The 13973-nt window shown below is 43.6% G+C and overlaps 1 protein-coding gene across 1 annotated transcript; it reads left to right on the forward strand.

Moving 5' to 3' along the window:
* Nucleotides 1–1886: 1886 nt before the first annotated feature.
* Nucleotides 1887–4030, forward strand: LOC128640030 (putative protein TPRXL). The gene is made up of 2 exons (XM_053692332.1): nt 1887–2490; nt 3699–4030. Exons 1-2 carry the CDS (start codon nt 1887–1889, stop codon nt 4028–4030), a joined length of 936 nt encoding a protein of 311 aa, XP_053548307.1.
* Nucleotides 4031–13973: the final 9943 nt, after the last annotated feature.

Raw genomic sequence — 13973 nt, forward strand, 5'->3', positions numbered from 1 at the left:
CACATTATAGGTCACTAGTGATCCTTATCTTGTGTCACATTATAGGTCACTAATGATCCTCATCTTGTGTCACATTATAGGTCACTAGTGATCCTCATCTTGTGTCACATTATAGATCACTAGTGATCCTCATCTTGTGTCACATTATAGGTCACTAATGAACCTCATCTTGTGTCACATTATAGATCACTAGTGATCCTCATCTTGTGTCACATTATAGATCACTAGTGATCCTCATCTTATGTCAGGTATAATTTATTGCCAGACTTTCTGACAAGTGTGTGTGTTTACATATAAAGTAACAATAACATCATTTCATTTTCTCTTTATGTACAATATAAACATATTTGTAACAAAGTACAAAATAAAATTCACACTTTAAAGTGAAGGTAAACTTTGATGAATGAAAGCCAGGTTTTAAAAATACTATTAAAAACAGGGGCACTTTCATTCATCAAAGTTTAGAAAGCAGCCGTTTTGTTTAAAAACTTACCTTTGTTTTTTTCACAGCCGGAGCAGCTTCCCACACACGGAGATCCTCTCTTCACACGTCATCAATGACTAATCCGGCTTCCTCCAATCACGGCATGGCCGCAGGCAATGACTCCCCTGGGGGGAAAGCCGTGATTAGAGGAAGCCGGATTTGTCATTGATGACGTGTGAAGAGAAGATATCCATGTGGGGGAAGCTTCTCTGGCTGTAAAAAAAAACAAAGGTACGTTTTTAAACAAAACAGCTGCTTTCTAAACTTTGATGAATGCAAGTGCCCCTGTTTTTAATAGTATTTTTAAAACTGGGCTTTCATTCATCAAAGTTTACCTTCACTTTAATCCAAACACTAGTTTTTATTTAATATGTATTGAGAATTTTTCATTTCAATATGTCTGCCTGGCTAAATGCCAGCAGGAAGACTGGCTGCAGCTGGGAAATCCCAGGGTGAGATTACATGCAAACTAATACATTGGGTTCTAGCCAGCCCTTTAAATGGATAAATACCAGAGTCCTTGTTACGTTATCTCTATTTGTTTCAGGAGCCAGGAATTCATTTTCATAAATCTTAGTTGTTTGTACGGATGTGCACAGGATCGTGTATACTGAAATGTCCCTATGGGATGTCATAGATGTCAAGAAACAATGGAACACCCCAACCCACAAGCTCAGCTGTATCTGTAAACAACCAGCCCATGAACCCAACATCCTCTGTAAACAACCAGCCCATGAACCCAACATCCTCTGTAAACAACCAGCCCATGAGCACAAAAGCATCTGTAAACAACCAGCCCATGAACCCAACATCCTCTGTAAACAACCAGCCCATGAGCACAAAGCATCTGTAAACAACCAGCCCATTGAGCACAAAAGCATCTGTAAACAACCAGCCCATGAGCCCAACAGCATCTGTAAACAACCAGCCCATGAGCACAAAAGCATCTGTAAACAACCAACCCATGAGCCCAACAACATGAGTAAACACAACTGACAATATAATTGTAATAGAATATACAACTGTATATAGATAGCTCTGATCTGTGCATTAGATTATGACTTCGCCCAAGAAAAAAATCAAAATGAAAAATTAAATCATAAATTATTTACATTCATACCATAATCTTTATTAACAAAATAGTTGGGGGAAAAAGAGCACAAGTTCACACATAAAATAGCTTAAGCTAGAGTTTAAAAACACATAAAACCCAGTTGTAACATAAACCTGTCATATAAATTGTAGGTTAAATGAATAAAGATATATCTAAGCCAGCAGCACAAGTGTCAATATAAACTAAGCCCTTACAATCCGAGGGCTAATTACAGTTACTATTACTGGTATAAGTATGCTGCTACACAGAAGGTATACGAAGTAAGGTTTTTAATTATTTCTATACAACATGGGTAAGCAAATTAAAAGAGAGGGAAACAAGGCTTCTCCCAGAGTAAACAAGCAGACCATGAGCCCAACGGCATCTGTAAACAACCAGCCCATGAGCACAAAAGCATCTGTAAACAACCAGCCCATGAGCCCAACGGCATCTGTAAACAACCAGTCCATGAGCCCAACGGCATCTGTAAACAACCAGTCCATGAGCCCAACGGCATCTGTAAACAACCAGCCCATGAGCCCAACGGCATCTGTAAACAACCAGCCCATGAGCCCAACGGCATCTGTAAACAACCAGCCCATGAGCCCAACAGCATCTGTAAACAACCAGCCCATGAGCCCAGCTGCATTTGTAAACAAACAGCCCATGAGCCCAGCTGCATTTGTAAACAAACAGCCCATGAGCCCAGCTGCATTTGTAAACAAACAACCTATAAGCCCAACAGCATCTGTAAACAAACAGCCCATGAGCCCAGCTTCATTTGTAAACAACCAGACCATGAGCACAACAGCATCTGTAAACAACCAGACCATGAGCCCAACAGCATCTGTAAACAACCAGACCATGAGCACAACAGCATCTATAAACAACCAGCCCATTAGCCCAACAGCATGTAATGCTCATGGGATATTCCACTATCAGATCAAACTTGGCCCAGTAGTCTTCTTATCCCAGCATCAAGCTGGAATGATAGGGAATATCCCAGAGCAGAGAAAGTTCGCAAAATGAGGTAAGCAGTACTCACACTATGCAGGGTAGTCTTTGGCGGCAGCAGGTAGGAATCAGTTAGGCAGTTCAAGGGTAAACCACTTGAAGGACTGGAAACATACAGGATAGTCTCTGACAGCAATAGGTAGAGCAGTTCAAGGGTAAATCAATAGAATGGTCAGGCAGGCAGAGTTCGGGCAACAGAATAGCAATCCAATATTTTAGGGTTAAGGCAAGCAGAAAAAGTCAAAACAGGCAGAGTTCATCAACAGTAAAGCAGTTCAGCAATTCAGGGGTTAAAGGGACAGTATACTATAAAATTGTTTTTCCCTTATTGTGTTTACAATTACTTTTTTACCAGCTGCAGAGTATAAAATGTATGAGAAATTGCTTTTTTAAGGCTTATTTGTGTATATGAATTAGCTGATTTTGTGTTTTGAAGCCACAACCTAATAAAATGGGTTGAGCGTGTAGGTATAATCAGATCTCATTACTTTATCACATTGTGTAAATATACCTGTTTCTTTATCTTATATTTGTCCATAAACCAATCACCAATACTTGGAGAGAACAATGGAAAATTAACATTTTATTACCTTATCTCTTCTATAACCCACTGGGAGTGTAATTTCTTCTGCTGGATGTGTTAATACAGCTTGGTCTCGTGGCCAAAAACTTCCAGGATGGGTGGGGATACCCAGGCTAAATAAACTAATTCAAATGCCAATATAAGGTTAATGGAAATACTTGTAAACATTTAATACACTCCAGCAGGTAAAGTGGATCATTGGAAATAAATTAAAGGGGGAAAACATTTTTGAGTAAACTGTCCCCTTTAAGGCAAGTAGAGTAGTCAAAACAGACAGAGTTCATCAACGGTAAAGCAATCCAGCAATTCAGGGGTTAAGGCAAGCAGCGTAGTCAAACAGGCAGAGTTCAGCAATAGTGAAACAATACAGTAATTCAGCATACAGATATACAGCACCCAGGAGCACAAGAAGTAACACCTATACTTGGGGCACAGGTGAGAGAGACTGAGGCCTTTACATAGGGAAGACAGGGCGGGCGGTGATGATGTTACACCACGCTGCAGTTACACTGCCGTATCCCTAGCAACAGGAGGAGTGCCTGTTTCCATAGCAACAGCCACAGCAGAGCAGAGTGACACAGCATCTGTAAAGAACCAGCCCATGAGCCCCAGCAGCATGTGTAAACAACCAGCCCATGAGCCCAGCAGCATGTGTAAACAACCAGCCCATGAGCTCAGCAGCATGTGTAAACAACCAGCCCATGAGCTCAGCAGCATGTGTAAACAACCAGCCCATGAGCTCAGCAGCATGTGTAAACAACCAGCCCATGAGCTCAGCAGCATGTGTAAACAACCAGCCCATGAGCTCAGCAGCATGTGTAAACAACCAGCCCATGAGCCTCAGCAGCATGTGTAAACAACCAGCCCATGAGCTCAGCAGCATGTGTAAACAACCAGCCCATGAGCTCAGCAGCATGTGTAAACAACCAGCCCATGAGCTCAGCAGCATGTGTAAACAACCAGCCCATGAGCTCAGCAGCATGTGTAAACAACCAGCCCATGAGCTCAGCAGCATGTGTAAACAACCAGCCCATGAGCTCAGCAGCATGTGTAAACAACCAGCCCATGAGCTCAGCAGCATGTGTAAACAACCCAGCCCATGAGCTCAGCAGCATGTGTAAACAACCAGCCCATGAGCTCAGCAGCATGTGTAAACAATTAGCCCATGAGCTCAGCAGCATGTGTAAACAATTAGCCCATAAGCTCAGCAGCATGTGTAAACAATTAGCCCATGAGCTCAGCAGCATCTGTAAACAACCAGCCCATGAGCTCAGCAGCAGCCCATGAGCTCAGCAGCATGTGTAAACAACCAGCCCATGAGCTCAGCAGCATGTGTAAACAACCAGCCAATGAGCTCAGCAGCATGTGTAAACAACCAGCCAATGAGCTCAGCAGCATAGTACAGACTATTAATGTGACATACAGGAACAGCATTAATACTACAGTGAGTGAAAGACAATATTATTGCTGGGACCAGTACAGACTGTGATCAGCTGGAATGTCCTAGTTAGAAAGTATGATACAGACACTGCAGCTTTAACAACACAGTTATATATTAAACTCTGGCATGCTCCATACATTCCCCATGGGGTCAGACAAACATTATTCCAAATGCAGCTTGGGAACTACATGTCCATGTCAGCTACACTCACTCCAACAGCTACACTCAGCACAACTACACTCACCCCAACAGCTACACAGCACATCAGCAACACTCACCCCAACAACTACACTCCAGCACAACAGCTACACTCAGCTACATTCAGAACATAAGTTACACTCACTCCAACAGCTACACTCAGCACATAGGCTACACTCAGCACAACAACTACACTCACCCCAACAGCTACACAGCACATCAGCAACACTCACCCCAACAACTACACTCAGCACCTCAGCAACACTCACCCCCATCAGCAACACTCAGCACATAAGCTACATTCAGAACATAAGTCACACTCAGCACATTAGCAACACTCACCCCAACAGCTACACTCAGCACATAGGCTAACACTCAGCACAACAACTACACTCACCCCAACAGCTACACTCAGAACATAAGCTAAACTCACCCCAACAGCTACAAATTAAGCACAGCAGCTACACTCACAACTGATTAAACTCACATCAGCTACACTCATCACAACTGATACACTCACCACAACAGCTACACTCACACCAGCTACACTCATCACAACTGATACACTCACCACAACAGCTACACTCACACCAGCTACACTCATCACAACTGATAGAGAGAGAGAGCGAGAGCGAGACACACACATTGTGAATTTATGTGTTTATATGTCTGTAAATACATATATACACATATAATGGAAGTGGAGGGGCCCTCTAGTGGGTCTGTAACAAAATTAAGGGATAACTGAGTTGAAGTCTGGAAGGTACTAGGTGTTACAATGTTGCAAGTGTAGGGGGGCGGGAGTTTCTGCTTACCTTTATAGGTCCTGGATGCAGTGGATCTGGCCCCTCTTTTGTTCCTGGTTCCAGACTTCAAGGAAGCTTTCCCCACCCACCAGTCCCTGGATGAAGAGGTGGTGGCTCGTAGCGGTAATAGTTAGGGCTCACCCTGGCGAGGGTAGGTTTATTTGAATTAGCCCTTTAAGCCCAGGGGTTAGTTTAGTCTTCCACCTTTTCGGGCGTGTTTTTACGACTCGTTCGGGAGGGTTGCCTTACTGGGCTGGTTGTTGTATGCCCTAGCTGGCGGTCAGTCAGGGCCCAGAGAGCGGGCAGGGAGAGAGAAGAGTGATGCCCTAGGATGGGGGAGGCGACATCCGCTAGGTGCCGACCTAGGGGTTACTCCCCCCTACGAATCATAGGTCAAATACCTCTAAAAGCTTACAGCTCTCTCTCTCTCTGCCAATTGGGCGTGGCAATCCGTGCCGCGCTGCAAGCACTGTGTAGGGCCCTGGCCGTCTGCTAGTAGGGGTTAAAAGCCGCCACCAGTTAAGAACTTGTAAAGTTCTTTATTATCACTATTAAAAAGTTGCCTAGGTTGGCATATTTACATAGCCTAGTTTTAAAGGTTTATTGTTATAAATAAACGTTACCGGTCTTTAGCCCAAAACCTGTTGTCGAGTGTTTATTCATCAAATCATGATTAGGTACAGAAAGACGTAATAGGAGGTTTATCCCTTAATACATATGTACACACACATATACATATTTTTCTAACACCTGAGACCTCATATCTTTGAGCCCTTATAAAAAAATGTATGCAATATTTTTTTATTAGACAGTCGTATTTTGAGTGTAACTGTAATTTTAAATGTATTTTTGAGCTGTTTTGTACAACTCTGTGACTCGCATCACAGTTAACCAGAGCACTGATGTCACGCTACCTTGATGCGCGTTAAATTAAATTACGCTCAAGCGAAAGCGTTTACTTTCAACTTGTAATAGGCGCACAAAGAGCCATGATAAACCCCTAAAAGCTCCGCCGCAACAGTTAACGCTCAACTCGTAATCTAGCCCAAAGAGTGCTGAACAAGAAAAAACATAATTTATGCTTACCTGATAAATTTATTTCTCTTGTGGTGTATCCAGTCCACGGATCATCCATTACTTGTGGGATATATTCCCTTCCTAACAGGAAGTTGCAAGAGGATCACCCACAGCAGAGCTGCTATATAGCTCCTCCCCTCACATGTCATATCCAGTCATTCGACCGAAACAAAACAAGAAAGGAGAAACCATAGGGTGCAGTGGTGACTGGAGTTTTTAATTAAAATTTAGATCTGCCTTGAAAAGACAGGGCGGGCCGTGGACCTGGATACACCACAAGAGAAATAAATTTATCAGGTAAGCATAAATTATGTTTTCTCTTGTTAAGTGCATCCAGTCCACGGATCATCCATTACTTTTGGGATACCAATACCAAAGCTAAAGTACACGGATGATGGGAGGGACAAGGCAGGAACTTAAACAGAAGGAACCACTGCCTGTAGAACCTTTCTCCCAAAAACAGCCTCCGAAGAAGCAAAAGTGTCAAATTTGTAAAATTTTGAAAAGGTGTGAAGCGAAGACCAAGTCGCCGCCTTGCAAATCTGTTCAACAGAGGCCTTATTCTTAAAGGCCCAGGTGGAAGCCACAGCTCTAGTAGAATGAGCTGTAATTCTTTCAGGGGGCTGCTGTCCAGCAGTCTCATAGGCTAAGCGTATTATGCTACGAAGCCAAAAGGAGAGAGAGAGTTGCCGAAGCTTTTTGACCTCTCCTCTGTCCAGAGTAAATGACAAACAGGGAAGAAGTTTGACGAAAATCTTTAGTTGCCTGTAAATAGAACTTCAGGGCACGGACTACATCCAGATTATGCAAAAGACGTTCCTTCTTTGAAGAAGGATTAGGGCACAATGATGGGACAACAAGCTCTTGATTGATATTCCTGTTAGAAACTACCCTTAGGTAAAAACCCAGGTTTAGTACGCATAACTACCTTGTCTGAATGGAAAATCAGATAAGGAGAATCACAATTTAAGGCAGATAACTCAGAGACTCTTCGAGCCGAGGAAATAGCCATCAAAAACAGAACTTTCCAAGATAAAAGCTTTAATATCAATGGAATGAAGGGGTTCAAACGGAACACCTTGAAGAACTTTAAGAACCAAGTTTAAGCTCCACGGAGGAGCAACAGTTTTAAACACAGGCTTAATCCTGGCCAAAGCCTGACAAAAAGCCTGGACGTCTGGAACTTCTGCCAGACGCTTGTGCAAAAGAATAGACAGAGCAGAAATCTGTCCCTTTAAACGAACTAGCAGATAAGCCCTTTTCCAAACCCTCTTGTAGAAAGGACAATATCCTAGGAATCCTAACCTTACTCCATGAGTAACTCTTGGATTCGCACCAATATAAGTATTTACGCCATATCTTATGGTAGATTTTTCTGGTAACAGGCTTCCGTGCCTGTATTAAGGTATCAATAACTGACTCTGAGAAGCCACGCTTTGATAGGATCAAGCGTTCAATCTCCATGCAGTCAGCTTCAGAGAAATTAGATTTGGATGGTTGAAAGGACCTTGTATTAGAAGGTCCTGCCTCAGGGGCAGAAGACCATGGTGGACAGGACGACATGTCCACTAGGTCTGCATACCAGGTCCTGCGTGGCCACGCAGGCGCTATCAGAATCACTGATGCTCTCTCCTGTTTGATCTTGGCAATCAGTCGAGGCAGCAGCAGAAACGGGGGGAAAACACATAAGCCATGTTGAAAACCCAAGGGGCTGCTAGGGCATCTATCAGCGCCGCTCCCGGGTCTCTGGACCCTGGATCCATAAAGAGGAAGCTTGGCGTTCTGGCGAGACGCCATGAGATCCAGTTCTGGTTTGCCCCAACAATGAATCAGTTGAGCGAACACCTCCGGATGAAGTTCCCACTCCCCCGGATGAAAAGTTCTGGCGACTTAGAAAGTCTGCCTCCCAGTTCTCCACGCCTGGGATGTGGATCGCTGACAGGTGGCAAGAGTGAGACTCTGCCCAGCGAATTATCTTTGAGACTTCTGACATCGCTAGGGAACTCCTGGTTCCCCCTTGATGGTTGATGTAAGCCACAGTCGTGATGTTGTCCGACTGAAATCTGATGAACCTCAGTGTTGCTAACTGAGGCCAAGCTAGAAGAGCATTGAATATTGCTCTTAACTCCAGAATATTTATTGGGAGGAGTTTCTCCTCCTGAGTCCACGATCCCTGAGCCTTCAGGGAGTTCCAGACTGCGCCCCAACCTAGAAGGCTGGCATCTGTTGTTACAATCGTCCCAATCTGGCCTGCGAAAGGTCATACCCTTGGACAGATGGACCTGAGAAAAGCCACCAGAGAAGAGAATCTCTGGTGTCTCGATCCAGATTTAGTAGAGGGGGACAAATCTGAGTAATCCCCATTCCACTGACTTAGCATGCATAATTGCAGCCGTCTGAGATGCAGGCGTGCAAAATGGCACTATGTCCATTGCCGCTACCATTAAGCCGATTACTTCCATGCACTGAGCCACCGACGGCCGTGGAATGGAATGAAGGACACAGCAAGCATTTAGAAGTTTTGATAACCTGGACTCCGTCAGGTAAATTTTCATCTCTACAGAATCTATAAGAGTCCCTAGGAAGGAGACTCTTGTGAGTGGTGATAGAGAACTCTTTTCCACGTCCACTTTCCACCCATGCGACCTCAGAAATGCCAGGAACTATCTCTGTATGAGACTTGGCAATTTGAAAGCTTGACGCCTGTATCAGGATGTCCGTCTAGATACGGAGCCACCGCTATGCCTTGCGGTCTTAGAACCGCCAGAAGTGAGCCCAGAACCTTTGTAAAGATTCTCGGGGCCGTAGCTAACCCGAAGGGAAGAGCCACAAACTGGTAATGCCTGTCTAGAAAGGCAAATCTTAGGTACCGATAATGATCTTTGTGAATCGGTATGTGAAGGTAGGCATTCTTTAAGTCCACTGTGGTCATGTACTGACCCTCTTGGATCATGGGGTAGGATGGTTCGAATAGTTTCCATTTTGAATGATGGAACTCTTAGGAATTTGTTTAAGATCTTTAGGTCCAAGATTGGTCTGAAGGTTCCCTCTTTCTTGGGAACCACAAAACAGATTTGAGTAAAATCCCCTGCCCTTGTTCCGTACGCGGAACAGAGTGGATCACCCCCATTACTAGGAGGTCTTGTACACAGCGTAGGAATGCCTCTTTCTTTAACTGGTTTTCTGATAACCTTGATAGATGGAATCTCCCCTCGAGGAGGAGAAGCCTTGAAGTCCAGAAGATATCCCTGAGATATGATCTCCAACGCCCAGGGATCCTGGACATCTCTTGCCCCACGCCTGGGCAAAGAGAGAAAGTCTGCCCCCCACTAGAATCCGTTTCCGGATAGGGGGGCGTTCCTTCATGCTGTCCTTAGGGGCAGTAGTAGGTTTTCTGGCCTGCTTGCCCTTGTTCCAGGACAGGTTAGTTTTCCAGGCCTGTCTGTAACGAGCAACAGTTCCTTCCCTGTTTTGGAGCGGAGGGAAGTTGATGCTGCTCCTGCCTTGAAATTTCGAAAGGCACGAAAATTAGACTGTTTGGCCTTTGATTTGGCCCTGTCCTAAGGAAGGGTATGACCCTTACCTCCAGTAATGTCAGCAATAATTTCTTTCAAGCCGGGCCCCGAATAAAGGTCTGCCCCTTGAAGGAAATATTAAGTAATTTAGATTTAGAAGTCACGTCAGCTGACCAGGATTTAAGCCATAGCGCTCTCCGCGCCTGGATGCGAATCCGGAGTTCTTAGCCGTTAGTTTAGTTAATTGTACAATGGCATCAGAAACAAATTGCATTAGCTAGCTTAAGTGCTTTAAGCTTGTCCATAATTTCATCCAATGGAGCTGTGTGGAATGGCCTCTTCCCAGAGACTCAAACCAGAATGCCGCAGCAGCAGTGACAGGCGCAATGCATGCAAGAGGCTGCAAGATAAAACCTTGTTGAACAAACATTTCTTAAGGTAACCTTCTAATTTTTTATCCATTGGATCCGAAAAAGCACAACTATCCTCCACCGGGATAGTGGTAACGCTTAGCTAAAGTAGAAACTGCTCCCACCACCTTAGGGACCGTCTGCCATAAGTCCCGAGTAGTGGCGTCTATTGGAAACATTTTCCCTAAATATAGGAGGTGGGGAAAAGGGCACACCGGGTCTACCCCACTCCTTGCTAATAATTTCTGTAAGCCTTTTAGGGTATAGGAAAAACCGTCAGTACACACCGGCACCGCATAGTATCTATCCAGCCTACACAATTTCTCTGGAATTTGCAACTGTGTTACAGTCATTTAGAGCAGCTAAAACCTCTCCTAGCAATACACGGAGGTTCTCAAGCTTAAATATAAAATTAAGAGATCTCTGAATCCGGTTTCCCTGGATCAGATCCGTCACCTACAGAATGAAGCTCTCCGTCCTCATGTTCTGCAAACTGTGACGCAGTATCGGACATGACTCTCAGAGCACCAGCGCGCTCTGTCCTAATCCCAGAGCTATTGCGCTTGCCTCTTAATTCTGGCAACCTGGATAATACTTCTGTCAGAGTATTATTCATGATTGTAGCCATGTCCTGTAAAGTGATTGCTATGGGCGTCTCTGATGTACTTGGCGCCATATTAGCACGCGCCTCCTGAGCGGGAGGCGAAGGTACTAACAGGTGAGGAGAGTTAGTCGGCATAACTTCCCCCTCGTTGTCTGGTGATAATTCTTTTACAGATAAAGACTGACCTTTATTATTTAAAGTGAAATCAATACATTTAGTACACATATTTCTATGGGGCTCCACACTGGCCTTCAAACATAATGAACAAACAGATTTCATCTGTGTCAGACCCTGTTTAAACAGACTAGCCAATGAAAACTAGCAAGCTTGGAAAACACTTTAAAATAAGTTTACAAGCAATATAAAAAACGCTACTGCGCCTTTAAGAAGCACAAAACCTGTCTCAAGTTGAAATAACAATGAACCAAATCAGTTATAGCAACCATATTTTCACAGTAAATGTATTAAGCTAGCAGAGCATTGCACCCACTTGCAAATGGATGATTAACCCCTTAATACCCAAAACGGATAATCAATAGAGAAAAAAACGTTTTTTAACACAGTCAAACCACACTGTCCACAGGTCTGCTGTGACTGATTACCTCCCTCAAATGACTTTTGAAGTCCCTTGAGCTCTCTAGAGACGTCCTGGATCAATGCAGGAAGAAGCAGGAAGACTGAGTCTGAATTTTTTACTGAGCAAAAAAGCTCTAAAATAGGCCCCCTCCCACTCTTATTAAAACAGTGGGAAGCCTCAATTAACTATTTCTATGCAGAAAATAAGTCAGCCATGTGGAAAAAATTATGCCCCAATAAGTTTTATCACCAATGTACCTCAAAAAAACGATTAAACATGCCAGCAAAACGTTTTTAAACATCCTTTTTTTTTAAAGAGTATATATCTCTTATTGATAAGCCTGATACCAGTCGCTTCTAGTGCATTTAAGGCTTTACTACATTACTTCAGTATTAGCAGCATTTTCTTAGTCAAATTCCATTCCTTAGAAAATTATTTTACTGCACATACATTAATAAGCCTGATACCAGTCACTTTTACTGCATTTAAGGCTTTACTTACATTACTTCGGTATCAGCAGTATTTTCTAAGTCAATTCCATTCCTTAGAAAAATATTTTACTGCATATACCTTAGTTGCAGGAGACCCCCGCACGCCATTCCCTTTCTGAAGTTACCCCACTCCTCAGAATGTGCGAGAACAGCCAGTGGATCTTAGTTACTTCTGCTAAGATCATAGAAAACGCAGGCAGATTCTTCTTCCAAATACTGCCTGAGAAAAAAAACAGCACACTCCGGTGCCATTTAAAAATAACAAACTTTTGATTGAAGAATTAATTAAGTATAAAACACCACACTCCTCTCACGACCTCCATCTGTGTTGAGGGTTGCAAGAGAATGACTGGGTATGACATGTGAGGAGAGGAGCTATATAGCAGCTCTGCTGTGGGTGATCCTCTTGCAACTTCCTGTTGGGAAGGGAATATATCCCACAAGTAATGGATGATCCGTGGACTGGATACACTTAACAAGAGAAACTGAAGATACAGCACGAGGTGGGGTGTGAGAGACAAAAGCCCAGGGCACAGCTTTGCAAACTATAAAGATTTCTGACAACACAAACATGGAATCTGCCTGATAACTCAATTTATGTCAATTTGAAAAATTAGCTTCCAAATGATTTAATGCAATAGATGAAACTTCATATGTGATAGATACAGAGCACAGCAGCAAACTATATAAAACTCTATAAAGACTAAAGCTATTGACCCTGGGGGCGCTGAAGGACCTGGCAGGGGAGGGCAATGTCACAACATTATGCTAAATGGATTTATAGTGAGGTGGGACGATCTGCCCTGTGGTAAAAGGAGAATTTTTGATTGGATATTTTCATCATTGCTTTTTAACAACCAGTATGTCTCACTGCTAGGAAGTCTAAGAAAGAAAGTTGTTATTTTTGCCACATATTCCTGAAACACATTAAATTAGCCACCAGTGTGCCCAATTCTGCTAAAGGGTCAAACAAATATTAATATAATCTGCCCACAGTACCAGTACAAAGTGGGTTTCCACAGTTGCTACAACAAGAAATAAGAGGGGACTGTGACTCCTGTGTGCAGAGACCTCAGATCTGCACTACATTGATGTCTAATATACAATATTATACAGCCCCTCTGTCATCTACATATGTACATACAACCTCAGCTCACAGCCCTGTTCCTACAGCCCCTCTGTCAGCTACATACGTACATAAAACCTCAGCTCACATACCTGTTCCTACAGCCCCCAATGTCAGCTACATATGTACATACAACCTTAGCTCACATACCTGTTCCTGCAGCCTCTCTGTCAGCTAAATACGTACATACAACCTCAGCTCACATACCTGTTTCCTACAGCCCCAATGTCAGCTACATATGTACATACAACCTCAGCTCACAGCCCTGTTCCTACAGCCCCTCTGTCAGCTACATAATGTACATACAACCTCAGCTCACATAACTGTTCCTACAGCCCCTCTGTCAGCTACATATGTACATCCAACCTCAGCTCACATACCTGTTCCTGCAGCCCCTCTGTCAGCTAAATACGTACTTACAACCTCAGCTCACAGCCCTGCTCCTGCAGCCCCTCTGTAAGCTAAATACATAAATACAACCTCAGCTCACATACCTGTTCCTACAGCCCCAATGTCAGCTACATATGTACATACAACCTCAGCTCACATACCTG

This window comes from Bombina bombina, chromosome 9 (assembly GCF_027579735.1).
Source record: "Bombina bombina isolate aBomBom1 chromosome 9, aBomBom1.pri, whole genome shotgun sequence".
Classification (NCBI taxonomy): Eukaryota; Metazoa; Chordata; class Amphibia; order Anura; family Bombinatoridae; genus Bombina; species Bombina bombina.